At 53.0% G+C, this 25,646-nt stretch overlaps 10 protein-coding genes across 10 annotated transcripts; 8 read left to right on the top strand and 2 right to left on the bottom strand.

Annotated features, from left to right (window-relative positions):
• Positions 1-5,566: 5,566 nt before the first annotated feature.
• BDP81DRAFT_414136 (uncharacterized protein) lies at positions 5,567-6,121 on the top strand. The gene has a single exon (XM_060589340.1). It carries the CDS (start codon positions 5,856-5,858, stop codon positions 6,048-6,050), a length of 195 nt encoding a protein of 64 aa, XP_060452128.1. The 5' UTR covers positions 5,567-5,855; the 3' UTR covers positions 6,051-6,121.
• Positions 6,122-7,241: 1,120 nt separating this feature from the next.
• BDP81DRAFT_306734 (uncharacterized protein) lies at positions 7,242-7,661 on the top strand (the record flags this gene model as incomplete). Its single annotated transcript, XM_060583302.1, has 1 exon — positions 7,242-7,661. One exon carries the CDS (start codon positions 7,242-7,244, stop codon positions 7,659-7,661), a length of 420 nt encoding a protein of 139 aa, XP_060452127.1.
• A 170-nt stretch (positions 7,662-7,831) lies between these two features.
• Positions 7,832-8,452, top strand: BDP81DRAFT_414135 (uncharacterized protein). Its single transcript, XM_060589339.1, has one exon. The coding sequence runs from the start codon at positions 8,098-8,100 to the stop codon at positions 8,368-8,370; it is 273 nt and encodes a 90-aa protein (XP_060452126.1). The 5' UTR covers positions 7,832-8,097; the 3' UTR covers positions 8,371-8,452.
• Positions 8,453-9,201: 749 nt separating this feature from the next.
• On the top strand, positions 9,202-10,428 carry BDP81DRAFT_15192 (uncharacterized protein). The gene is made up of 2 exons (XM_060581908.1): positions 9,202-9,946; positions 10,012-10,428. Exons 1-2 carry the CDS (start codon positions 9,396-9,398, stop codon positions 10,271-10,273), a joined length of 813 nt encoding a protein of 270 aa, XP_060452125.1. The 5' UTR covers positions 9,202-9,395; the 3' UTR covers positions 10,274-10,428.
• Positions 10,201-11,041, top strand: BDP81DRAFT_15201 (uncharacterized protein). Its single transcript, XM_060581909.1, has one exon. The coding sequence runs from the start codon at positions 10,331-10,333 to the stop codon at positions 10,817-10,819; it is 489 nt and encodes a 162-aa protein (XP_060452124.1). The 5' UTR covers positions 10,201-10,330; the 3' UTR covers positions 10,820-11,041.
• Positions 11,042-15,136: 4,095 nt separating this feature from the next.
• Positions 15,137-17,600, top strand: BDP81DRAFT_414131 (major facilitator superfamily transporter). The gene is made up of 2 exons (XM_060589338.1): positions 15,137-16,280; positions 16,432-17,600. Exons 1-2 carry the CDS (start codon positions 15,617-15,619, stop codon positions 17,337-17,339), a joined length of 1,572 nt encoding a protein of 523 aa, XP_060452123.1. The 5' UTR covers positions 15,137-15,616; the 3' UTR covers positions 17,340-17,600.
• A 298-nt stretch (positions 17,601-17,898) lies between these two features.
• BDP81DRAFT_15161 (DNA/pantothenate metabolism flavoprotein) lies at positions 17,899-19,634 on the top strand. The gene is made up of 2 exons (XM_060581907.1): positions 17,899-17,967; positions 18,171-19,634. The coding sequence occupies exon 2, from the start codon at positions 18,344-18,346 to the stop codon at positions 19,547-19,549; it is 1,206 nt and encodes a 401-aa protein (XP_060452122.1). The 5' UTR covers positions 17,899-17,967; positions 18,171-18,343; the 3' UTR covers positions 19,550-19,634.
• Positions 19,635-19,813: 179 nt separating this feature from the next.
• On the bottom strand, positions 19,814-21,597 carry BDP81DRAFT_444679 (acetyl-CoA transporter 1; the record flags this gene model as incomplete). The annotated part of the gene is made up of 2 exons (XM_060591866.1): positions 19,814-20,150; positions 20,210-21,597. The coding sequence occupies 2 exons, from the start codon at positions 21,595-21,597 to the stop codon at positions 19,814-19,816; spliced, it is 1,725 nt and encodes a 574-aa protein (XP_060452121.1).
• A 1,011-nt stretch (positions 21,598-22,608) lies between these two features.
• Positions 22,609-23,541, top strand: BDP81DRAFT_305978 (cenp-O kinetochore centromere component; the record flags this gene model as incomplete). The annotated part of the gene is made up of 2 exons (XM_060583230.1): positions 22,609-22,678; positions 22,733-23,541. The coding sequence occupies 2 exons, from the start codon at positions 22,609-22,611 to the stop codon at positions 23,539-23,541; spliced, it is 879 nt and encodes a 292-aa protein (XP_060452120.1).
• Positions 23,542-24,896: 1,355 nt separating this feature from the next.
• Positions 24,897-25,646, bottom strand: BDP81DRAFT_487350 (uncharacterized protein; the record flags this gene model as incomplete). The annotated part of the gene is made up of 1 exon (XM_060595219.1): positions 24,897-25,646. A coding segment is annotated over one exon (750 nt), but the record flags the coding sequence as incomplete, so codon positions are not given.

Here is a 25,646-nt window from a genome sequence, read left to right as displayed (position 1 = left end):
CTTGAGACTCACCTTTCAGTTAGTTTGTATCATAAGAGACTTTCCACCATGGACATGCAGACAGTCCGAGGTGTTTGATAATCGTGATCTAAGGGGTAAGAATAACATCCAGGTGCCGAGTATCCACGACGATGAGTCCATAAAGGGTGAAGCAATCTACCTCTTGGAGTTGGTGATCTCCTCATCCCCTCAACTGCAAAGATCTGCTTCCAAAACCCCTAACTCCCCGAACAGAACTTTGCCCCCATTTCACCATTTCCACATATCATCTCCGCCACCAACCTTTTCTCCAGCTCTACAATCTTCAATGATACAAGAGTGACAATGACATGTTCTATATCAGCGTCAGATCAGCGTTCATGATGAGGTGGCGAAACGATCACCAGCGAGCAGAGATTCTGCATCCGAGTGGCATTCAGGTTGCTTTGGGGCCCTCAAGGGGCGGTAGTAGGCAAGTGGGTGATAGAATAGCATGCCAGTCAACGCACGACTAGTTGCCTTTTAATTGTGACTTCCATTATTATTATCACCTTACCACTATCTCTAAAGGGTATATTCTATCAGGGGTATTTGTTTTGGTTTCTCTGCCCTAATGCTCATAAGGCGGTGCTCGATACGAGTTACACAGTATAAATACACAGCATGAGTGGATACTCCCACTATCAGGAGTATATAATACATATGAAGAGTAATGATAATAAGAAAAGTAATAATAGTAAAGAAAGTAATATCAATAGGAGAAAGAGGAAGGGAAGGAGCGGCATACATTTGCGTCACCTACTTTGTAGGTAACGTACCAAGAGAAGCTTCCTTGGGACAAGAATACACATGCACCAGTCTTTCCATCTCTGTGGATTTTCTAAACGACTTTCCTGGCGCTTGGATTGATGAATAACATTTAGAACGTGGCCCTTCTAGACTTTCTCGCTCAGAGAGGGGGGGAAAGGGGCCGGCGGCAATAGGGGCTACCTACCATAAAAGGGGTAAAATCGTACATGAAAAAAGGAGAGGAAGATTCACCCTTTGATACGGAAGAACCGCTTTGAGGCTACCTAGAATTGCATATAAAATCTCCTTTCTCCAAGAGTCGCAGTAGTTCCCACTCATCCTCATCCAAAATTTGGCGAAAACACGGTCTTCTAGACTAACCCATACGAGGGGCAGACTTCCCGTCCCTCAACCCACCAAAAAAGAATCAAAAGACGGACCCAGGAAAGTTCGAATCTCGTCTACGAAGAAACCACGGCGCGGGCTCAGTACGGGAACACGGCAGGACATTGATTCTGCCCATCGTCATCGGGTGATGCTTGCCCTTCCGACGCTCGACTAGGTCGAGGTACTTGCAACGGTCAACATGTATTCTTACAAAATGTAGGCAAGTTATCTTTGCTCGTGAAGGCTTGAGGCTCCGCCGACAGCGAAGATGATTGGACTTTGACCATACCCAGAGGTTATGAACAGTGGCCCGGAACACAAGCCATCTGAGAAATTTGGTCACTGTCAAAGTCAGAAGCATCACCGCAAACCCCAAATGTTTTCCAAACACCGAGCTAATAAAGTCCACGGAAGTGGCTTCAAGACTGGAAAGAAGGAGTCCTTTTACCTTCGCTATTGACCAATTAACATCTTCAAGATGTTCAGATTACCATACCTGAGGGCAATAGCCGACGACGCGTATAGTCCAGAGACCGAAACAGAACACTCTGCCATTCACAAGCAGGAGCAGTCATCTCAAGAACTCCATCACCCAATTGTCACTCATCCCAAGGGGGTGTACACCCTCCTGTATCGACTTACAAAAACTGATTGGCTGCAGTTCCTGCCATTCGATGTCCCGTCATACTTTAGTTGGTTCTCGGCATAAGCCGTTCAACAATTCTTCCGCGCCATGCGTACACCAACTTCACCACGTCTGTGGACGTGAAAGCCCCCCCTGCGGTCAGAAATCGAAAAGTTCCTACGAATTCTGTCAATCAGCTTTCGATCGGGAGGCCAAGCCGGTGTCTCGAAAGTGCCAGCAGTAGAAGTCATAGTGAAAAATCAGCAGGCTTGAGAACGCCATTAGGTCAGCTGTTGAGGTTATTCCTGTCTCAAAGCCATATGAGAGGCTGGCCTCGGATCGGAGATGCCACCGGGCAAGTAGGATTCGACGGGGCCCATAAACCTCTACCGAGATCCTTTCCAGGACATGCATGCAACTCTGCGCGCAGGGAGTGAGCAGAGGTCAGTTCACCCACGCAGTAGCGTGTCAACGCCCTAGAGGACGCCTTCAACAGACATCTGTATCTATTGTGATAAGCTTGATCGATCGCTGAGAAGCGGGAGAGAATCTGCTGGTACCATTCCTCGTACGCTTGGCCGGGTTGTCCTCGCCAACCGATGTTATCTGTAATCAGAGCCTCTCTGATTTGGCACGTTCAATGGACCTCGGGTCGCATTGGCCGCATTCCAAGGCAGTAGAAGGATTTTCTACTAGTGGTTAATCAACGCATAACTCGAGGCAAAGTGCTGAATCCCGTGGAACAGAATGGTGAGACACGGCTGCAATATTGGGATCCTAAGACTCCGCGACCTAGGCCAGGTGGCCAGGTCGATAAATCATCGATGTTGAATGTGTATCGTCGTCCGTGGCGTTTTACTTTCGTCTTTGGCAGTTCTCAGATGCTCGCTCAGCTCACAAGCTGCATGAGAGTGTGTAAACGGTAAAGGGGGTGTTGTCAGTTTACCTTGCGAACTTGCTTTTTCCATCTGCTATCCGGACCCGATTACCTTAACCGTTTGAAAGTCCGATGGGTCATTCCAAGCCGTGTCGGGTACAACTGGAATGTAAGAACGGGAAGATTCTGGCGTGCATGTATTTTACCGGGTCTCTGTTACATGATCCGCATGTATGACGTTCAGCATCAGGGCTGCAGCATGTCGCCCTTAGAGGTATGGAAGTCTGGCGTCTGATTCGGGATAAAGTATAGCATACCATTTGCATAGGGTCACTGGTGAAAGTGAAATGATATAGAGTGATGTAGAAAAAAAAACCACCACATAGAGTGATGTAGTGGCAGCCGTGTTTTCGCAACAATACGTTACCCCAACAGTTGATCTCCGGATGTGTACCACCTCACCTACCCCACGGCTGGCGCGTGACATCCAGGATTCGGTCAGGCGTTCGTATCTCTGACCTTCAGAGTAAAGTCGAGAAAAAAGATCGCGTTGGTTTCGGAGATATCGTAGTACTTTGAAGGAGCCATGCAATCGGCCGTCGAAAATCAAGGTACCCCTTATCCCCAATGCGCGGTATAGGTGTAGCCGATTTTGACCTTCTTGGAGAGATGCTCGACGGTATAGGATGCAATACGTAGTTGGCCAATTTCTTAAGATGATTTCACTTCTAAAATCACACAAGTGAGGAATGCTGTGATACTCGAGACGTAGTGCATGGAGATCGGATTTAATTTGGTCGATGGCGATGGTGTATGGTGGAGTATTATCCATGTAACTTAAGCGTGAGGCGTTTCGATGCTGCGCAGGGTAGCAGGCAAGGTACCTTGGGTAGGAGCAGTGTCATCGAGATTGTCGTGGCAATGAGTTGGATCGTTGACTCTATGGCGGGGATGATTTCCAATCTGGGCCGTCTGGCGAATTGGCTTCAAGGAATTGGGTTCCAGATTCTATTCGCTCGCAGTAAGAGGTGCCTATGTCCTGCAATCAGTGATTTGAAACATTGGCTATTATGGTAGTTAGGTTAAAACAATGATGGCTGCCGAGGGTCAACAATGAAGACGAGGATGTCTGCGAAGCATCATGAGTTGATTCCGGAGGCAGAATGGAAAGGGGCCGGCCGAGATGCGGAGCTGGAGGATGAGATGCAGGTTACCGTAGCATTTTGGTGTTGCTACCGGGTTAGTTTACAGAGCTTCTGGTCCGGGTGTTTTGTGGGCAAGGGTGATCAAGTAGTTTAGGATCGTCGAATAGTGTACAAGGCATGCCGCACCACGTCTCGATGCCTGCACGTAGCAATGGCATTGATTGGCTGGGCATCGATGACCGATGCGGGCGAAGACTCGGTTTTGGTAGGTAAGCAGGAGAAGATGGCCAAGTGAAAGGCATGGAGGTTACGGTGAGAGGTTATGTTGGGAGTGGAAGCGTACGTGTCGTGCGTGTCTTGGAGCACTCTGAGCTGCGATGGCGATGGTGATAGCGATCTAGAGATGTTGATGATGAATGGGCATTACCGGAAACCGCACAGGCACCAGGTCATGATTGCATGTGATGAGCATGAAGAAATGATTGGAAGGAGTTGGAAGCGATTGGCTGTGAATTTTTCTTCTCCTTGGCCACCCTGGGTAGGTACGGTAAGGTAGGGGAAAGTGCGACGGAAAGCTGAAAGGGTACCGATACGTCGGTGAGGACTTGATCTCAATACGGTGCCTTGAGGAAGGTAAGTACGGAGTTGGCACTGCAGGTTCCCAAGGAAGCCACGCTTATTAGCACACTGTGATAAGCGGTATATAAAGAATAACCGTACGGCACCGACAGACGCACGTTGGAGCCGGTCATTATGCACGTTTTCAATGGAGGGCTGGACCTTCCCACAGCCAAGGATAGGTAGACCAAGAAGATCCTTCTCCAGTATCCACCGTTCAAAGGTAGTCAGCAGGTGCGGCCAAGACAGAATACACCTTAGTCAATTTGGTAAGCACGTAAGGCATCCCCGGGACGGGCGACGCAAGTCATCCCTTTTCTCTATCAAGATTAGCAGAGCTAGTACCAGGCACAACCGGGCCACTCTAGATCGAGGAGGGGGAAAGGGACCGTCACCTTTGCCTTGAGATGGAGTTAGGGGCGTGTGGCAAAGACGCGATGATGAGGCTTGACGAATGCTGTCGCGGCGACTGTGGGGAAGCAAAGCCCAGAATACCTACCCAAAAAGGGTATCTGAAAGAAACCGTTAGCGTTTACAAGGCGCCGGTGCGTCTGCAAGTTGTCGGTGCCCATTGAGTGTCATGCAGCAAGACGATGTCGTGCCAGAAGTAGTGAAGATTGGGGGACTGGGGAACGAACCACTGAGGGGAGGGGAGGCGCCGGGCACTTGGGAAGGCGTCGATGAGAGGACGGGACCTTGGGAAAGAAGCCAACCTGGAAAGGGACATGGGAGGGGCAACCTAGGCCGGTTAATGGAAGGTACCTACCTAAGACGACGGATTATTACCTCACCTCAGGCGACTCGCGAAGGGCCCAGCGCCTGCCACCTACCTAGATTTGCCACCTAGCGCCTTCCCGTGCCGGAGTTTGATCCGGCGGCCAATCAGCAGCATTAATCTCACCGGATTGAATTCCGCCACGTTGGGCATCCATCACTGGTCGACTCTCCATAATCTTCTGGAAACCACCTGCCCAACCTATCAGGATACAGAAAGAATCACTTACCTTCTTGCCTTCATTTCGCTCTCAAATCTTGCACATCCAATACATTCCCGTAAGCCGTCCGTCCATCGTTCTCCCTCTCGCAGCCGATGCTGCTGGCTGGTCTTCGGCCCAAAGTCACTTGCTGTTTAGTTTCGCCATCCTCACCTCCTCGTCTTCTTCAACCACCACCACCACCACCTCCACCATCGCTACCACTCAGTACCAGCGTCTCCTCGTATACTTCCTCCTCGTCGTCCTTCTCCTACTGTTCTCTGGGCATTGTACATTGTCCACCAAAACCCATACGTCACTCAACCCTGTCACCTCTCGCAATTGCTGGCCTTTCCCTTGAGCCCACGGATACTCCCCCCAACTTGACTCTCAGACAAACTCCAATTTCGGCTCCGACTTCAACCCCATTGTGCTCCTTGACTTTTGGTCCCGTCTTCACTATGCGACCTCTTCCTCGGCCGTTTTACTCTACCTTACCATACCACTCCCCAATACCATCACATTTTGACTCTGCTGCCTTCTTACCATCAAAGCATTGCATTCGGGCCCCCAGTTCCGCTTCTACGGACAACCTCTCAGCTGTCGCCCTTATGCCTATCCACCCTCCCCCTCGTCTTTGTTGCTTCGACACATAACGCCGAATATGACAACTGTGCGAGCCCTGTTCATCTCTTCTAGCAGTACCTACGCCTTCGCTCCATGTACGCCACCCCGTGTAGGTGTGAACGCACCGGCTGTCTTTTCTGTCCGTTGTTTGAGACATCTGGCAACTTAGGTCGCCTGGTGTAAAAAGACACGCATTGGGTGGAACAGCTGTAAGTCTATTCTCTCACTTTATCCCCTGTCAGTCCCAGCCCCGGTAGAAACCCCCGGCGCGCATATTCGCAGCCCTTCTCGCACCTCCTTCATTGGGGGGGCCCGCTCAAATATCCTGTCGCGCCCCCATTCATCGGCATGACACTTCAGCCCCAGTCCCTTTGTTGCCCGTATCCTGTCATAGACTTTGCACCAGACATACGCCCGACCCGAAGCCAGCAAACAGGAGTTCCTCCTCCTCCACCCCTGGTTTCCAAAATTAATCATTTTTTTTTTACTCGCAACCATCTTCTGTCAGCATCATCTTGCGGCTTTTGGTACTCATATGCTCTCAAATACAGATGCTAGCTGCTGTCCAGCAAAGCCTTTAAGTTTTTCTTCAGATCTCGCCAGCAACGCCGTCAAGACAACCTCCCTACTCAGACGTCTGCCAAGGGATTTGTAAGAAACCGAACCTACCAGGCCTAGCCAACCTAGAAGGAGAGCCATCTGATGCCCATGCGGGAGGCAATATGATGACTCAGTCAGTCTACCCCGAGTTGTTGCCAATGTATACTATACCACAGCAACGGCTCCTATCGCCCATCACCGAGTGTCAGCAGTGCCAGCGGTGGTCCGGATGCGATTGCTACGCGACTGACCCGGCAGTCTCTCCGGGTACTCCGGCCTCATCGATGGCCTCTGTACACCAGGAGGTTGATATTCTGACCTGTCAGGTGTTCAACTCAACATCAGCGACTCCGTCGGACTTTCCAACGGCTACCTGGGCACCTCAATGCGAGGTATGGCCAACGTACCAGCAGTTGGACTTCCAGCCACCCGATTCCGTTGTATACAGCCTACCTCATCCGTGGCCAAATCCCGTTAACACTCCCCCTACTCTATGCCAAAACTGGCAACATTTGTCCGATAATCAACTCCAGGCTGATTTGAACCCGGGAAGGGCGTCAACACGCCAAACGCCGAGGATGGCTAACGGTCGAGAGCCGGAATCGATGCGTCAACCACCCATGAAGAAGGCACGTCTCGTGGCCAGAGAACACGCCTCACCGATGGACACGGTTTCGTACGACGCAGACGCCAAGTGCACCGAGGCCGCCAACGAGCACGAGGAAAGTGACCACGAAACCTGCTTTTCACCAAGACCGGAAGGGAAAAAGACGTATCGCGTCAAAAACCGAGCTGCCGCAAAGCGATGCCGCGAGAAGACAAAACGACATGAACTAGATCTCGCCGCTCAAGAAAAGCGAGTTACACAAGAGCGAATGTATCTGGATGCTTGTGTAGCAGCACTCAAAAACAAGGTTCTAGTCCTGAGAAGCCAGATTCTCGAATACGGAGACTGCGACTGCGAGATAATCCGAGGATACATTGCGAGAACAGCTAATAATGTCAGCATCGGGCTTCATGGAGAACGCCAGTTGGCGTAGCGAGAGGGCATAAGAGCAACATCTACTCATCCTGTCTTTCGCTGTTGGACGGATACAACGCAAGAAGGTCGAACAAGATCGAAGTCTTGAATATCAGGTAGAGCAAAAGACTCTTGATGCTAGCTTCACATCTACACGATCTGTGAAATAAGGTAGGCTTTCCTTCATTCCTTGCGCCGAGCACCCCTCCTCCTCCTCCTCCTCCTCCTCCTTCTTCTTCTTCTTCTCTCTCTCTCTCTCTCTCTCTCCAGAAACCGAGCAACAAGCTCTCTGTTCGAGACCTTGGCCAGAGTCTGTTTATTTACATTCTTCCCGATTTTCCACCATCTTCGACGCGGCTATTCTCACGATACTATTCAGATCTCCCCCTCCTCTTCCTAGACACAAGCTAATTACTGCTGTAGGCATATTTCACTGACCAAGGCGAGTTTGTGCCATGTTCTCTCCACAAATCTCTGCTGCAATGTTGCGATGCAGTCAGCCAACCACAAGGACAATTTGGAGAAGCGCTTTGAGGGGGCAGAAAACCCCCCACCCCAAAGACGCCCCGGTTGGGCTTAACATCTTGGAACCACCCCCCGCCAATCAACGGCCGGCTGAGCCAGTTCCAGACACTAATACGACCCGATTAGCAGTGCCGCATGTACCTCGACCTGCTGGCGGGTTGCATTACAACTGGCGCAACCATGGTCTTTGTGCAACCGAATGATGTCCTATGCTCAACTGTTTTCTTTTCTTCTTTCTTCAGGCCTTTTCGTGTCTCCCCGCCTTATTCCCTTCGGCGGAGTTCCATCGAAAGCAGTCGTAAGTGACTGGTTCATTATCCGTCGTCGCCCGGGTGCACCAGGCTTGGGTTTCAGCAGCCATAGGCAAAGTGTGCAGATTGTCGGGAGTGTCTAATCCTAATTCCCGGCTGGGCTGCTGACACGAACCGACAGCTGAGCTGGGGTCCGATGCGCCAGCAAACTCTCGATAGCCACAGCGGCCACTCGCACCTACGACATCCTTGCATTTCTGTCCCTTCTGTGGATGGATGGATCGCGCAGCAGCAGCCTCTACCTTGCTAATGGGCTGGCCTGGCCATGGCCAGACGATTCCATGGCTTTGGGGAGCTTTGCGAGCCAAACTTAACCTCTTTTATGTGGTTTTCGTTTATTAATATTATTTTTCATTTCTTCCCTTTTTGGTTTTCTTATTTACCTAGAGGGAATCGCGGCAGCTTTCCCGGCACCGGAACAATCCAAGTGGCCCAGCCAGCAACGGGCACGGGGATTTGGCTTGAGGGCCACCGTCTTGTCCATCCATTTCGTCATACCTTTCTACCTCACGAGCTCCCAAGAAATTGAGAAACTACTCGACGGGACGGGCCTTGTCAGCACTTCCAAACACCTGCAACAGCAAAATAACACCACGACGATAACGAGAACGATTCAACCACTTCCAACATGGCCAGCGGGTCGGCAGTATGATACGCACCGTCAAAACGACTGAGACTTACCGAGCGACGCGGCGGGCGGATCTGGTCTGGCGGTTGAGGCCCGCTCTGGCTCTGGCTCTGGCTGTGCCCTCTCTCAATTCGTCCACCCGCGCCATTTCAATTGCTACGACGAATACGCAGACCTCGCCGTACCAGCTACACGCCTACGCCCATAATATCTACGCCTCCTTTTCCACTGTTTGTGGCCATCTCGGTTGCCCACCAGGCCTGCCCATGGTCCTGTGGCAACGCTCACGATGAAACCACAACGCGAGCTTTTACCTGCGGGCCCAACAGCAGCCAGCAGTGCCTCGTCGGAACGGGAGACAACCCCGCAATCTGCCACTGGTACCACGTCTTCTGCACCAAGACGACGTCCCCAGACAAAAATTGCCTGCACCTCATGTCGCCGCAGGAAATCAAAATGCGATGGTCAACGTCCTGTGTGTTCCTTGTGCGCGGGCATGGGTCGCACCCGCTGCGAGTACGATGCTGGTCCCGACGTCACACGCTTCGCTGCCCTGAAAACAAAACACGAGGAGCTTCAACGCCGCCTTTCTCTCTTTGAAGAGCTCTTCCGCCTCCTATCCAAGCGCTCCGAGCCGGAATCCGTCGAAATTATCAGGCGGATGCGGACTCTGAATATAGAAACCGATCTGGACGACCTGGTCAAGTTCATTAAAAACGCCGACCTGCTCATCCAGCTGGCTTCTGCACAAGCTGAACCCCCTGCATCGGGGGCACCAGGTTCTGGCACGAACCACCAAGACCCTCCTGCAGAAGATCTTTCCTCCCTACTCGAGTTATTGTATATCACACTCAGCCTCATGGCTTCTTCATGTCCCGTGGCACTGGCTGACTCCAAGATATCAGAAAAACGGCGGTTTCCAAACTCGACGCAACGGCTCGCTTGGCCTTTCTTGATACGATAAGACTTCAGATCGAAGCCTTCATCTCTATCGAGCGTAGTCAGTCTGGCCCCGCTGAGTCGATCAAGATGGATGGGCTGGTGGACGGGGAGATGGATGGTGCTGTGGATGGAGAACTACAGGACGGCGTCGATGGCGTACACCACCATGAGTCAGAGGTTCCTCTCAAGCGACTACTAAACGATGATACGACGAAACCGAGATGATGCACGATGCATATTATGGAAGGCCGACATGTCTTTGCATGGCAGGTATGACGGACGATGCTTACGAATGGGCGAAGCAGTTGGGCTCGCATGACGAAGGCGTTTTCAAAAACTGATCAGCAACGCTCGAGACGGCAATATCTACATATTGGCCGCGTATTACTCAGCGGCATGATGGGTCTAGGTCCTGCCCATGGCGACAGTCTTTCTTCGACAACAGTACTCTGCGTGGAACCGGGAGATCACGGGCCATTGGGAGTATCACGGCTATACAACTTTGAACAAGCAGCGACGCCGGCCCTGACACATCATGGCTCGTTTAAGGTTCCACAACGGGGCGAGGAAGGGGACACGGCAAGAAGTTGGAAAGACGGGTGCGGGAGGCATCGAATGCCCGACTTCATGTTCAGCGGTTGCACGGGCAGAAAGGGAGCACGACGTCGCATCTGCGGACACCGATTATGCCTTTCGGAGATTTACTATGCCCGGAAAGGGGCAGCACGCAAAAGAAAAGAGCCAACAAGACGAGTCTCTTCACGAATTTGAGGCGAGGCAAAACATTCAGACATGATGGCGAGGTATCGTGATATTCTAACGAACTCGAATTATACGGCATTTGCCGAGTCGCTTCGCATTACACAAAAGGAACAGTGAGCCTACTCTGGAATACAGAACGACATTATTCAGTGCTTCGTTCGCCTTAGGGTGAATACCTCTTTGGACTCAAGCATGTGACCGGCCTTTCATCTTACACATCAAGAACTGAGCTTTAAACTTTCAAGTCGAGCCCTGTGACAGTATCAACCCGCAAAAAGGTCTACTGGGATGAGATGGGCTGGCTTTCTTTTCATCCTCTTCCGGCTGTACGTCAAATGAGAATGTCTCGATCAAAACGTCATGATGCGCACTGATGAGAGGGTGTGGTCCATGCCGAAGCACTAAGGTAGTCCAGGGGTGTTTGTCCCTTGTACGTTGGTACCTAGTGAAGAATGAGGTATCCGTACCAAACTACGGGGACCTCTTTCTGGGCTAATTTTTGTTCTATTTCGTTCTGTTTCCCCCCGGTCTGCGGTGTGCTTTTTTCCCTTTTCCAACGGTCGCTCGAGGGTGACGGACGATATCTCATGTTCCCAGCCTTTCTAGCCCTACCGGGCGTGCAGACGTACGATGCCTCGGGCCGAGTGCTGCATTTAAACGTGCCCTTGCCTCTTACCTCTAATGATCAGATGTTAATCACGGTTGGCCGACAGGGGAGAGAATATTGGACAGAAAGACACGAGAAATCGATAAGTAATCAGGCGAGAGTGTAATTTCTGACGCAGCGTCAACGCCATGGAGGACTGAGTGTTTGTGGCACGTGGTGTCTTTTCGGAAAGGGGAAGATTGATTCCATGAAGGCGTACGGAGTACCACAGTACGGACAGTACCTTTGAATATGGGTACCTACACAAGGCTAGGTGCCGGCAGGCAACTAAACCAGCTGCAGGCGAGGGGGGAAAAAAACAATAAAGGGCGGTAAGAGAATGGTGGCTGGGGACAGGAGAAAAAGAGAGACACAATGGGGGACCACCAGAGCGATGAACCTCGAGGGCCAAGATCAAGAGACAATACGATCTCGATCGTTGATGAGGGGTTGTTGGGAGAATTGGGGGGGAAAGCTCTGACGTAGCGGGTACCCTTTCCCATCTGTGCTTATTCCCCCCCTCTTTCAGACGGCGCGCGTGTCTAGGAGCGGGGAGAGGGAAAAGGGGGATCACGATGGACTTTTTTATCCGTTTGTTGTTTGCGGCGGCAGCCAGCTAGCAACAGTAGCGACAGGACCAGTCACGAGAGCGAGCGGTCGATCGGTCGGTGTTCGGCCGACGTGGTTATGGGTTCCGACTTGCGGTTCCGAAGAAGTTCCAAGGTCCATGTTCTCTGAACTTTGAGCATGGTCAGTCAGACTTTTGGGAGCCTCAAAACTTAGAGACTAGAGAGAGAGAAGGTTGGCCAGATTGCCATGAGAAGGACCGAGAAGAAGGCTAAATATCGGTTCGACGGGTTTGCGATGGCCCGACAACTTGCGACTCTGCGACAGCAACCCGAACCCATCAAGTTCTTTCGTCACCCAGGTTGTGTACTTCTTTTGGCGGCTTGATCCAGGTTGTGTTATTACTCTGCGTTCTGGGTTAATTATCGGATGTTCATCCGCGCGCGTGTGTGCGTGTGCGATGTGAGGTTACCTACGGCGCTGGGTCCGGTACCCTGTTCCTTTCAAAGGGCCAATTGCAGGCTTTTCCCCTTCAGCTTTTTGCTTGGCTATGGAATTGGACGGATACCTTCCCTCACGGATATTGAAGGTACACGTCTGTGGTGCTCCACTTTGCCGGTTCCGTCCCAAAGAGGATTGGGGCCGGCTAGGTTGACAGGTGTGGTTTAGTACTAAAGGGGAAGTGAGAGGGGAGCATGAGAAGGATAGGTAGGCACGTAGGTAAGGTGAGAGAGAGCCTGAAAGGAAGTGTGTGATGGCGGGGATGAGGAGGAGACAGGTCACAGAACATGCGGCGGCTTTTTTGGCGCGGGATTCTCCGTGATGTGGATGTGAGATGGACGAGACGAGGCTAGCTGGCACGTGCCAGGGCAATATAGAAGCTGGCCAGGACCTTGTTTATATGAGAGAGGGAAAGCGTTCGAGAGGCACGTGGGAGGTACCAGCATCCGAAAAGGCACTTTGGGAAGTTTTGGGTGATCCGTAGGTTGATGAGATCTGGTTACGGGTGGACGGGTGGGTGAGGTACCTCGAATGAGCCGCCATCATAGTACCGAGCATGGAGTATCAGGTAATGATTTATGCACAGATCAGATTTGAGCGGTTGTATCCGTATACTGTAAGCAAGTGAGGCTCGAGGCTTGAGGCGCGGGCTAAGGCTGGGGTCACGGTAAAGTATCAGAGTGTACCAGAGAGCGGCGGGAAACTATACAGTACTTTGAAGCGGCGGGGGGGGGGGTCGTTTCCGAGGGTTGAAAGCGGCCGGAGCCGGCGTGGGCGGCGGGACACGCGAGCATTGCGAGGGATGCTGTGAAGCGTCGGCGGTTGGCGGGAACCGAACCGTTCGGGGGGTGTTGAGCAGTCAGAACTTTTGAAAGAGTGTGGTTCCGCTATCGGCCGGATGCCGCGTAGGTTCATTAGTGCTTGATGACTCTTTTCCGTTCTCATATGTGCACCTCACTACGGATAGTCTGGTATGTGAGGTATTGGCAGTCATGATGTTTCGTTTACGAGCGGTCATGGATTCGGTGATTCAGTCACGGTGAAATCACCACTCTTTTTTAATTGTTGCTGTTATATGGTTGACGGTGTCATGGACTTTTTCTGATTCGAGTAAAGATGCGCATTTTGTGTCTCTCTAGATCTCGATTGTAGAAAGACATTTTTGTTGGGGGCAGCATTATTGGAAGATCAGAGGAATATTCATCCATAGCGCTTCGAGATAATGTCATGATTGCGTTGTTCGATAATATGTGGTTGGTGGTGTTTTTTTTTGTGTGGAGAAGCGGGAGCCGGAAAGCTAGGTAGGTAGTTAGGCGAGGGAATACCCGTAGGGGAATGAGAGAAATCTCGATAGTGCGGTATACCGTGTATGCTGTACAAGGTAAGTTTCCCCCCTTTGGGGGGGTAGGTAGTCGTCTTTGTGAGGCATTCTTGCATTATGCGGCTCTACACCCATCCAGCAGCACTGAGGAGAGAGTGTTCCGAGTATGTGTCTACGGATCTGCGCTGTCTCACAGACTCAGACAAGTTCGGTGTTGGAACAAAAGTGTCATGGGTTCGGATGTGGTCTGCTGGGCAAAAAGCTGATTCATTTGGTTTCGGTGGTGGGGGGGTTTTTTTTTAGAGGCCGAGAATCGGCCCAGAGTCCAGACCTTCCCGGAGCGAGGTTTTCAACGACTAATTGAAATACGCCATTGGTCAGTTTCTTTTATCTCGCGACTTCGTCTTGAGCCGCCCCGACGCCCTTGACTACCATGAACTTGTCAGAGAAGGGCACATGTCAACAGACAACATGACCATTTTCCTGGGGTTTACTGCTTTACTTTATTCCCACCAATATTATGCTAATAGCCTTAATTCTGTAAAGCGTACTCCGTAGAAGAAACCTAAAAGGAAAAGAAGAGAGGCTGCGCGTGGCTTGAGGTCTTGTCGACGTTGAAAGACATGCGGAAAAGATGAGAGAGAGAAAAGAGGCTGACCGGGGTATGATGGTTCGGTTGAATTACCCACATCGAATAACTCCCATGAAGAAAACGCGAGACCGCGAATCCTTTTTCTCTTCTAGTAATATGGTAATACCTTACGAACCCCGAAAAGCTAGCTAGTTAGGTCCATGTGCCCCATCCCGGCCTACCTTAGTAAAGGAAGCTGGGAACCTACCTTATTCACACAACGAACGGCTATCGGTTGTCCGTTCCCCGTTGTTCGCAGGACCCCTGGGAGGCAAACCTGGGGTAAAGAAAAAAGTTTTCCCTTCTCTTCCCTCTTGCGTTCCCACCGCCCTTTGCATTACATGACTACATGACTTGTACACTTTGCCTCTTCCGAGAATGGTTCCATGGTCCTTTTGAAGCGAAGTCCGTGTGCGTACCTTGGCTGCTTGGGTCTCTTGATTGGTTTGGAAATGACTGGATAATTGCATCAAATCACCTAACCCAACAACACACCTCGTCTACACACACACCAAACGAACGACCGAACCCCTACTACTTACCCATCTACTCCCCCAGACCAGGCCCATCTCTAGCCGAAAGAGCGAAGAGGCGAAAGGGAACTAGTAAGAAAAAAGTACAAGTAGGTTCGTTGATCCGCTTTACCTCTCTCTCTCTCTCTCTCTCTCTCTCTCTCGCAACGGCCCGCGGAGGGTAGTGTTGGTATTAGTCGACACTCTTTTCGCCTCCTCGAGTTGAGAACCTGTTTTATAAGAGACGGGCATCTGTCAAAGCTTCGACAACCTTGTTACCGCCAGTACTTTTGCACATCGAGTCTCGCTTGAAAAGGACTGAGAGGTTTTTGAAGGCTAGGACTGAAGATTGTGTACGGAGAAAAGAGGATCAGAGTACCGTGTACAAGACTGAAATCCGAGGCAAAGACAAGTCAACGGAAGCAGGAGGGAGAAACGTGGCCAGCAGGGTTGCAAAACTGCAAGGCGAAAGTCAAACCAGAAAGAGGGAAGAAGAAGATCTGAAGATTGAGGGGGGATTACCCAAAAGAAACAGGCCAGCACGAGACATAATACAGAGCCTCGCTCTCTTATTCTCGCTCTCTCTCCTCTTCTGTCCTTACTTCATCCAGCCGTCCATCCATCCCACATGGACCCAGAAAAGGCTTCCACAGCCCGCCAAGGCGAGCACATCGCTCCCGAACCGGACTACAGCAACTATGACTACCCGCTCCCCAGCAAGACAGAGAGCGCAGCCCACGACGGCGCCGCGGCAGTCATAGGCAACGACCTGATTCCCTCCGTCTCCAACGCCGTCGCCGGCGCAGGCGGCGCCAACTACCACCACCACCAACGCAACAACGACTTCATCAACAACAAGAACAATAATGCCGCCTACAGCAAGGAAATCGGAGGAGAAGGAGAAGGGGGTGCCGGTGACACAACCGACGATGACGGCAACTACATCCACCGCACCGACACCGCGGGCGGTGCCTCGACGATAGCAGAGGAAGAGGCCTATCCCGAGGGCGGGCTCCGGGCGTGGTCCGTCGTGCTGGGGTCCTGGCTGGCGCTGTTCTCGGCCCTGGGCATCATGAACAGCATTGCCATCTTCCAGACGTACATTGCGACGCACCAGCTCAAGGGGTACAGCGAGGGAACGATTGGGTGGGTCTTTTCCGTGTACACGTTCCTCTGCTTCTTTGGGGGTATTTATATCGGGCCCGTGTTTGATCAGTATGGGCCGCGGTGGCTTGTTCTCGCTGGGACGGTGTGTCTCGTTATCGGCGTTATGTTGCTGAGCATCTGTACTGGTAAGTCACACACACACACACACACACTCAGACACCAACCATGCTGCCTCATCACATCACTCCTCCCACCCAGACAGACCACCTTCAAACCACATCCCCGAGAGAGAGGACCAAAAACATAAAGACGCGCGCTAACACACCCCCTCCCAAGTATACTGGCACTTTATGCTCGCCTTCGGCATCCTCTGCGGCCTCGGCAGCTCCCTCGTCTTCACCCCCTCCATCGCAGCCGTAGGCCACTGGTTCAAGCGCCGCCGCGGCTTCGCCACAGGCATGGCCTCCACCGGCGGCTCCATCGGCGGCATCGTCTTCCCCCTCATGATGAAGTCCCTCTTCCCCGTCATCGGCTGGGGCTGGACCATCCGCGCCGTCGGCTTCATCTGCCTCGCCCTCTGCGGCGCCTCCAATTTCCTAATTCGCTCGCGCCTCCCGCCGGCGCGCAACGCGAGCCCGCACCCGGACCCGCGCATCTTCCGCAGCGCGGCGTTTAGTCTCACGACGGCGGGCATCTTCCTCATGGAGTTTGCGCTGTTTATCCCGCTGACGTATATCTCGAGTTACACGCTCAGCGAAGGGTTCAGCGAGTCCTTTGCGTTTTCCATCTTGCCTATTCTTAATGCTGGCAGCGTCCTCGGTAGGGCGCTGCCCGGGTGGTGGGCTGATAAGGCTGGGCCGTTTAACAGCAATATGGCCGCTATCGTGTTGTCCATTATTGCGTGTCTGGCGGTCTGGTTGCCCGCGGGTTCGACGGCGGCGGGCGTGGTGGTTTTCGCCGTGCTGTTTGGGTTCGCGAGCGGGAACAATATCAGTATTAGCCCCGTGTGCGTCGGGCGGCTGTGCAAGACGCAGCATTATGGGCGGTACTATTCCACAACGTATACTGCCGTCTCGGTCGCGTGTCTGATTGGCATTCCCATCGGTGGTGAGATCGTCACGGCGACGGGGGGCAAGTATTGGGGTCTCATCATCTTCACCGGGCTGATTTATGTTTTGGCCTTGGTGGCGCTCATGGCTGCCAAGTTTGTATGCGTTGGGAAGAATATTTGGGCCAATTTTTAGACGAAGGAAAGAAAGAGAAGGAGAGTCGGGTTGGCGTACTTCGGAGTAACGGTAATTTCGAGGTCTTGGCACATAAAGAGGGATGGCATATCAAAAAGGCAATTATGATGCGAATTGTACATATACCTAATGAAGCTAGACACGGAGTACATTGTAATGATGTAAGCTTACCTCACGTTTACCTGTTTTGTTTTTTCATTCCAAACGGGAAGCTCTGATCATCGGCTATCGGTGCCGAATGAACATCGAATGATAGCGGTTCTGAGTCACTTGTGTTGAGATTTGAGATTGAACCGCGGTTGGAACGACGTGAAGGCCGACGGGACGTCGTTGCGAAGCCCCGAAGCAAATACGTTCCCAGAAATCCGCAGCAGATTCCATCCCGGAGGTGCGGGTCGGTGGGGCGCGGGCCTCCTTCGGCCCGTGCGGAGGAACCGAACCGGCGCCTGGAAACGACGGTTTAAAACCCTCGCTGCGTTCCCTTTCCTCTGTCGTTTGTGGTGTTTCTTTGCGTTTTCAATAATCTTTGTGGTACGAAAGTTTCAGAGATAGAACGTTTCGACACATTCCTCTCATACATGCTGCAAGACTGTACTCTTTGAACTTCTAGAGACACTGAACTTTCAAGGTGAGTTTTACGTGTAAGACACGTCATATGAGAGAATGGGCGCCGGAGGACCGAGGTCCGGCGGAGCTTATGAGCCGAGTAAAGGAGATGGGCTCTTATCTCTCATACGCCTTATACGCCCTACGTTTGGACATGAATGAGGATGAATATGGCTACCGGAGATAACAAACTTGTATATAAAGTTACCTACTAATACTTCCCAGGTCTTACTCATACGTCAGGACCGCCCATGTCACACCAACCAATTCTCCCTGTCACCAAGGTCTCATAAATCTCACCACCACATATCACTCAACACATAAACAGCGCGGCTACTCGCCCAGGAGGTTTCATTCACATCACCTTTTTATTATACACAACTCTGCCCAAAAAAAAAATGTCGCTCCCCACAGAAACGGCAGAACGCCAAGAAGACGCCTACTTCTCCTCCCAACCGCCCCCCAGAAACCTCGAATCCCACGTCGCCGCCGCCCGCTCCTTCATAGACCACCACGCCGCCTCCAGCCGACGCATCGTCCTCGTCACCTCGGGCGGCACCACCGTGCCCCTCGAGAAGCAGACGGTCCGCTTCATCGACAACTTCTCCGCGGGGACCCGCGGCGCCACCTCGGCCGAGTACTTTCTCGAGGCCGGCTACGCCGTCATCTTTTTGCACCGCCAATTCTCGCTGCAGCCGTACTCGCGCCACTACTCCCACGCCACGGATTGCTTTTTGGATTTCTTGGCCGAGGGCGAGGATGGTACTGTCGTCGCGAACGCGGCGCATCAGGAGCGCATGCGTGCTGTGCTGCGCAAGTATACCGCCGCCAAGAGGGGTAACATGTTGCTGATGCTGCCGTTTACTACGATTACGGATTATTTGTTTGAGCTGCGCGCTATTGCGGGCTTGTTGAGACCCTTGGGCCCGTCGGCGCTCCTCTACCTCGCCGCCGCGGTGTCTGACTTCTTCCTACCTCAAGATAGGATGGCCGAGCACAAGATCCAGTCTACCAACGCCACGGACTCTTTCTCTGGAGCTGGAGCAGGAGCAGGATCAGCTACAGCGACTACCACAGCCAAACCCGCCGGAACCAGCACCAGCAACGGCAACAGCAACACCTCCAACGCAGAAGACGAAGAAGCTTTCGACAACTTCGACTCCACCAAAGTAGCCAAATCCAAATCCCTCGTAATCGACCTCGACCCCGTCCCCAAATTCCTCCAGAACCTCGTCGACGGCTGGGCCCCGCAGGGCATGGTCGTCAGCTTCAAGCTCGAGACGGACCCGGCCATCCTCGTGCACAAGGCCAAATACTCTCTCGACCGGTACCAGCACCACCTCGTCATCGGCAACCTGCTGTCCACGCGCAAGTGGGAAGTCGTCTTCGTCGCGCCCGGAAGGGCGGACCGGTGGGTTCGCGTGCCGAGCGTCCAGCGCAAGACGCCCGCCGGCGGCGGTGATGAGAGTGGTGGTACCTGGGAGGATAAGCCGCTTGATCCCAGCGCGCTGCCGGAGAGTGACCCCGAGATGGAGATTGAGAGCTTGATTATCCCTGCTGTGCAGGATTTACATTCGCAGCACATTGAGTCGCTGCAGAAGTAGAGGCAGAAAGAGAGAGTGTGTGCCAGCGACGGAGCAAGGATTTCAGGGTTTCTGGCAAAGACATTTTGGCAAGCGTCACGTATATAACGGCATAGCGCGCATCAAATGGTAATAAAAAAGTGTATCAAGTACAATTGCTTCTCTCTCTTTTCTCTCTGTCTCGCTCTCTATGGAAGGCCCTCCAAACCATGCGCGCTACGTGGTGTTTTATATGATATATGTACACACCCCCCGGGTTTTCTGTACAGCGCAAGCTTGTTTCCCTTATTTGGACGACGGCGCCAAACGCCAAGCTCTCATGGGGAGTGACTGCAGATGCAGGACCCTCGGTCGGATGTAAAGCAAGAACGTGACCACGCCGAAGATGACGCAGATGATGTTGACAAAGTAGTATCCGTCGCGCACCATCTCACACGTGCCGCCACCGTTGACGCACTTCTCCTTTTCTGGCTGCAGGGAGCAAGAAAAGGGGTCGGTGATGACGGGGCCCTTGAGGGCGTTCAAATCCGCGGGGTTGCCGGGTTTGCAGGTCGCGACGGTGAAGTAGTCGACAAGACGCAAGACGAAGAAGCGCGGGAAAGTACCGCCAAGGTTGCAGACGCTGCGGTGACCATATTAGCAAAGAAAATCAGTTGCAAGGGTGTCCATGGAAGAACTTACGTGGCCAAGAGAGTCATATAAGTGCCGCCGATGACGGGGTCTGCGATTCTAGCGTGGAAAGCAGAGACGGCGACAAACATGACCGTGTTTGTAAAGGTCGAAAAGACATGCTCGCCAATGACGACGAGCATGTACCAAGAAGTAACGCCGCCAGCCGGGAAAATGGTAACAGTGAACTGGGCAATGAGAGCAGCGACGAGGCGGCCCATGAAACCCCAGCACCATAGGCGCATGGGCGTGTATTCCTGAGACCACTTGCCGGCGTAGTAGCCAAGCGCAATTTCAAAGGGGAAATCGATGAGAACCGTCAGCGCCATGTTCTCCTGGCCGAAGCCCTTGTCAATGAGCTTCAGGTTGGTGACTGCGTCGTTGGCCTGGAATCCAATCTTGGCAATGAGATGAACAATGATAATGGTCTGGATGTTCTTCAACTTGAGAACACCCCACATGATCTTGTACACATCCCAAATACCGTCCTCATTCTTGGTTCTCTCCTCACGCTTGAAGAGAGAGAGCCCGAGGGTGATGGCAATGTACGCCCAGCCCCAGAAAGTCAGGTATCCGCCAAGGGACATGAGACCGTGGTCCAGGGGAGAGCTGCGGAAGTAGCGGTTTGCAAAGTCCTTGGAGTTGAAGGCCAAAAAGACTGTGTAGGACAAGAAGTGACCGGCAGTGAGACCGACGGTCTGCGCAGTAGATGCGTAAGACACATTGCCGGGCGTCAGGAGAGTCAAAGCCCAGCCGTCTACAGCGATATCTTGAGTGGCGCACATAAAGACAAGGAAGAACCACCAGCCGGTGAAGTTCCACACGGTAGGGCCTCCGGGTTTGCCGGTGTTGGCCATCATGTTCTCGACTGTAGACCCAAGCCAGAGCATACCCAGTCCTGAAAGCAGCTGGATGGGGAGAATCCAGCTCTTTCTGCGTCCGACCTTGGGGCTCCAGACCGCATCAACGATGGGACTCCAGAGAAGCTTCAGCGAGTATGGGTATGAAGCTAAACTAAAGATTCCAATCTCGCTGTATGACATGTGGTCCTTCATTAGGAAGGGCACTGAACCACCCGCGAGACCCATGGGCACACCCTGTAGGAAGTACAGGAGCACCAGCAAGAGGAAGTTCCTCTGGTCCTGCAACGGCAACTCGAAGAAGCCATGGTTATTGGCGATGGGAGTCTTCGGAACGGGGTCGTCGAGGGTGAAGGATTCGCGCGACATGAGGTTCGCGGTTACAGTGTCGGAGCCGGGAGTCGTCGCCTTCCGCCGGAACTCAACGTTGTTCTGGTTCATCGCGCCGTTGGCGTGACCGTTCGTGCCGTCTGTGTCTACAGCTAGATCGGCCAAAGCTTTTCGCTTGACGGACTTGTTTCGGCGTGTTCGGACGCTCATTTGTGCTTGGCTTGTAGTTGAGGGATGTCTCGGTTGGAGCTTGCGGCGCAATGCTAGTATGCAATGGTATTCGAGGTCTCGGTTGAGAGCGTTTGTATCGAAACGTCAGAGGTTGTTTGGGAGAAAGAAAAAAAGACTTTATGCGACAAGTCGGGAGTCGTGAGTAAAGGAAAAAAGGTTCTTTGTCTGTCCAGCGAGGACCACCTAGACAGGGTCGAGGGCGGGGTGGAGCAGAGTCCGTGGCAGTCAAGGCGACGTTGTCTTAAATAACAGCTTAGACCAATGACAGTCGGTATGACGCTAGGCAACCAAACGATCGAGAGCTTGTTTTTGAGCGCGCGGATTTGGTTGGTAGAAGAAAGGGTGGAAAAGGGCGATGTTCCGGGAAGAGTGGAAGCGCAACCGTGGCCTTTGACACTTTTGAGAACCACGCCAGTGGCAAAGAGGGAATGAATCGTGGTCGAGTTGGTCGTTGCGGGGTCTGGAAAATGATGGTAAGGATAGATAAGAATGAGATACGACAAGAAAAAGAACCCAAGTCCCAAGTGGACCGAGAAGTAGTAAATTTGACAGAAGCAGATCAAGACCACAAGAAAAGGTGTTTCTGCTGCGACGATACCTCGGGGGTGAAGCGAAGTTGGGGGAGAAGATTCAAAGAAGCTTATCCAGATCCAGACGCGCTCCACTCGAGTGGGAAAGCCACCCGCCGCCCGGCGAGCTCCCTTGGGACCCCTGGCGCCATGCCTCATTTGGCGCCCATGATTGTTGATAAGATAACAGCTTAGATAAGCTTCCCCGCGGGTCGCATTCCGCGCTGTCGGTACGGAGTCTTTGTTGACTGGGTTCAAGTGTCTTGCACTGCGCTGCTTGGCAACCAATTCAATTGTCAATTTCACCAAGACGCGTCAACCGCGTCGAAGATCCCCATCACGTCATCGACGACTACGACGATTGCGCTCTCCCAGCCAAACAAACTGCATTTCCCTCTCTTTTACATCCGCGACAGAAGAAATGTCTGGTGAACTCCCAGATGCTGTCGCAAAGGCTCTCGAACAGGAGATCAATGACCTCCGAGCTAAAGGTAGTCATTTTCCACCACTATTCTTGCTCAGATGCTGACTTACGATGCGCCCAGCCGCCTCGTTGAAGAAGGAATTGAAGGTCCAGGCCACAGCCCTCATCTCATCCGATTCGATACGAAACGCCCTCAAAGAGGACAACGAGAAACGCAGCGCGATTGCACTCCCTCCAGAATCCAAGGCCGTCCGCGACCAAGTCCTCTCCCGATCCAAAGCCCAAGATGCGCACGACCAGCAATGTCTGTACAGAACCTGCGCAACCATATCTACCTTCAAGGTCAAAGATCCCGACCCCAATGCCGTCGATCGAGGCAGCGTTCTCGGCATTCGCATCGAAATTATGTCCGACGCCAAGTTCCGACGACCATACTATGTCATGCTCAATCGACCGTACAAAGACTCGCGACATCTGCGAGTTCACCGCCATACGGTGCCTCCATGCATCCCGCTTGCTGCACTGGCCGCTCGTCATCTCCCTGCGCCCAAGCCTGCCGACGCCGAAGATCAGAAGGTCCAAGACCTATCTCGTTTTGTGCGAACGCTGAGGAGGGAAATCGTGAGATACCACAACCGCACTGCCGTGATTCGCGATCTGCAAAGGGCGGCTGGGCTGGTTGGCGCCGGCAGCGAGGAAGACGACTCCGATCAGGCGGTTACAAGCATTGTTGCTGCAGACATCGAAGCCAAGCAGATCAGCATCGAATGGGCCGATGGCAGAGCGGGCAGATTGCTCATGAGCGAAGACGGGCAGATCCAAAAGCTCGTCATTCTTGGCATGGCGGGACGTGATCGAGAGACCACAAGAGATATTCTAGGTGACAGCCGTCGCGTGGAGGATGTCGCAAAGCGGCTGGCAGCATCTTGAGGAATTGGATCAGATACGACAAAGATGCTGATGTGGAAACACGGACCTATGGACCAAAGACCTGTCGTCTGGCGACAATATGCACCAAACTCGAAACAGGCTCGTTCAGGAACTATATCCATGGTCTTCAACGAAGATCCTGCGGGATGGATCTCAACTGAAGGCATCCGGGCCAGAAAAGGTCCGCGCAAGTGAGAGCCTGTGCTGTCAGCCGTCAGCACCTGAATACCACATTTATCCGCTCGACTCATGCGCGGCCCTCCGAGCCATCCGCAACCTGGCCTGAACGCAAATATAAGCATATTGCGTTCAATCTGTGAGGTTATGCAGCCACAAAGTCGCTCCGCAACTTAATCGACAATGCAGCGAGCGTGACTTTTCACTGCGAGTCAATGGGGGAAGCAGCAGAGTGGGTCATGTCAAGAACGGATCGACTCAAGGTACCCCGCGACCTGAAGATCTGCCGTTGATCCGCAGCACCCGAACAGAGCCATGCGACAAAAGAACGACAGCCAGGGCAACACGATTTCGGATGAGCACAAAGCTTCTGAGTCTGTGAGGGATACTCGCTGTCGCCATGTTGACCCGCGGTATTGAGCTTGGGTGCGAGAAATCGAGTCCAAGATTCTCTCACTGGTTGCACCTAGTAGGAATAGAGATCATGGAACAAGTATTTGTTTAACAAAAGTACGCAACCCATTATATTAGCCTTAACTAATTAAGTTGGGTTTTTCGGACGCCAGAGCCGATATCCTCCTTCGCCCAAAGTTGCGAAGCCCGAGGAGCCAACCCCATCCTGTCCGAGTGAAACCCCCCCAAAATTCCCATTCGTTGATTCCCCAGTCATTAACCCCTATTTTGTTCCATTGTACCCAAAGTTCCCATGGTATATCACCCTCTATGCCTGAAAACACAACCAAATTGCAACGCATTGTCTTTCTCTCTAGTTACATGATGAAAAGCAAAAGGCAAAAAAGGCAAGAGCACTTCATTCAGATGAAGGCAGCAGCGGCAGCCACCACGGCGACCACGACACCACCAGCGCGCTGAACATTCTGCACCGCACCGGCAGTGACGACGGCGCGGCTCGTGGTCGCGGTCGGGTTGGGTCTAGTGACGGTGCCGACTGAATCAGGCTTGGTCGTTGTGGCTGCAGGGGGAGCAGAGGAGACGGGAGGGACAGGAACCTCGGGGGGGCTTGACGAGACGGGCGGGATGACGACGAAGGAGAGGGTCTCGGGAGGGGAAGGGTTGCTGGGCGCGGGCTGTTCTGCGGGCGCGGTGGTGGCCGGGGGAGCGACGGGTACTACGGGCGCGGTGGTGGCCGGGGGAGCGACGGGTACTACAGGCGCGGTGGTCGGGCCTGGGTTGGGCTCGACGGGGACGGGGCAGATTGTCACGACGGCGGGGACGGTGACGGTCTCGTACATTGTGCCGCCGCCGTTGCCGGGGCAGTTGGGGACGCTGGGCGGGCAGCTGTAGATTGTGGAGACGGCGGTCTGGGTAATTGTGGAGGTGGTCCACTTCCATGACTGCGGCGTGGTGGTGGGCTCGGGCTGCTCCGGCTGGTCGGGGGTTTCGGTGGGTTCCGGGGCCGAGGGGGCGGTCTCGGTCTCGGTGGGCTGCTCGCACTTGTCGCAGCCGGGCTTCTTTGTGTGCTTGGGCTTCTTCCACTTGTGGCCGCCGTCGCCTCCCCATGTGGGCTTGCCTGGGTGAACCCAGTGCCAGCCGTGCTCCTTGTTGCTGTCGCAGTCGTCAATGTAGACGTCTGGGTGGGGAGGGTGCCAGACGGAGATGCAGTCTGAGGGGGGCCTGTGAGGGGGCCTGTGAGGGGGCCAAAGGTATTGATGTTGAAGTCTGCGTTGCCGTTGGCGAGGCCGAGAGGCTCGATGCCTGGTGGGTAGCTGAATTGGCCGTCCCATGTTGCGCGGGCGACGGCTGCGAGGCCGAGGAGTGTGAGGGTTGAGTAGCGCATTGTGTTGTGTGTGTGTGTGTGTGTTTGGGATGTGGTTTACTCTGGATAGAAGAAAGAGTGAATGTTTACTATAAAGTAAAGGGGGGAGTGTATAGAGTGGGAGAGCAAACGAGACAAGAGGGCGGTATTG

This window comes from Colletotrichum phormii (genome assembly GCF_030913505.1).
Source record: "Colletotrichum phormii strain CBS 102054 chromosome Unknown BDP81scaffold_1, whole genome shotgun sequence".
Taxonomy (NCBI): domain Eukaryota; kingdom Fungi; phylum Ascomycota; class Sordariomycetes; order Glomerellales; family Glomerellaceae; genus Colletotrichum; species Colletotrichum phormii.
This window is presented reverse-complemented; position numbering and strand designations above follow the sequence as displayed.

Excerpts from the sequence above, each read along its gene's own strand:
- BDP81DRAFT_15161 (XM_060581907.1), top strand. The coding sequence starts at position 18,344 with ATGTCGCTCCCCACAGAAACGGCAGAACGCCAAGAAGACGCCTACTTC.
- BDP81DRAFT_15201 (XM_060581909.1), top strand. The coding sequence starts at position 10,331 with ATGCTTACGAATGGGCGAAGCAGTTGGGCTCGCATGACGAAGGCGTTT.
- BDP81DRAFT_414136 (XM_060589340.1), top strand. The coding sequence starts at position 5,856 with ATGCGACCTCTTCCTCGGCCGTTTTACTCTACCTTACCATACCACTCC.
- BDP81DRAFT_15192 (XM_060581908.1), top strand. The coding sequence starts at position 9,396 with ATGAAACCACAACGCGAGCTTTTACCTGCGGGCCCAACAGCAGCCAGC. Across the intron at positions 9,947-10,011 it reads TCCTCCCTACTCGAGTTATT|AAAAACGGCGGTTTCCAAAC; the intron begins GTATATCACACT and ends CCAAGATATCAG.
- BDP81DRAFT_414135 (XM_060589339.1), top strand. The coding sequence starts at position 8,098 with ATGTTCTCTCCACAAATCTCTGCTGCAATGTTGCGATGCAGTCAGCCA.
- BDP81DRAFT_414131 (XM_060589338.1), top strand. The coding sequence starts at position 15,617 with ATGGACCCAGAAAAGGCTTCCACAGCCCGCCAAGGCGAGCACATCGCT. Across the intron at positions 16,281-16,431 it reads GTTGCTGAGCATCTGTACTG|TATACTGGCACTTTATGCTC; the intron begins GTAAGTCACACA and ends CCCCCTCCCAAG.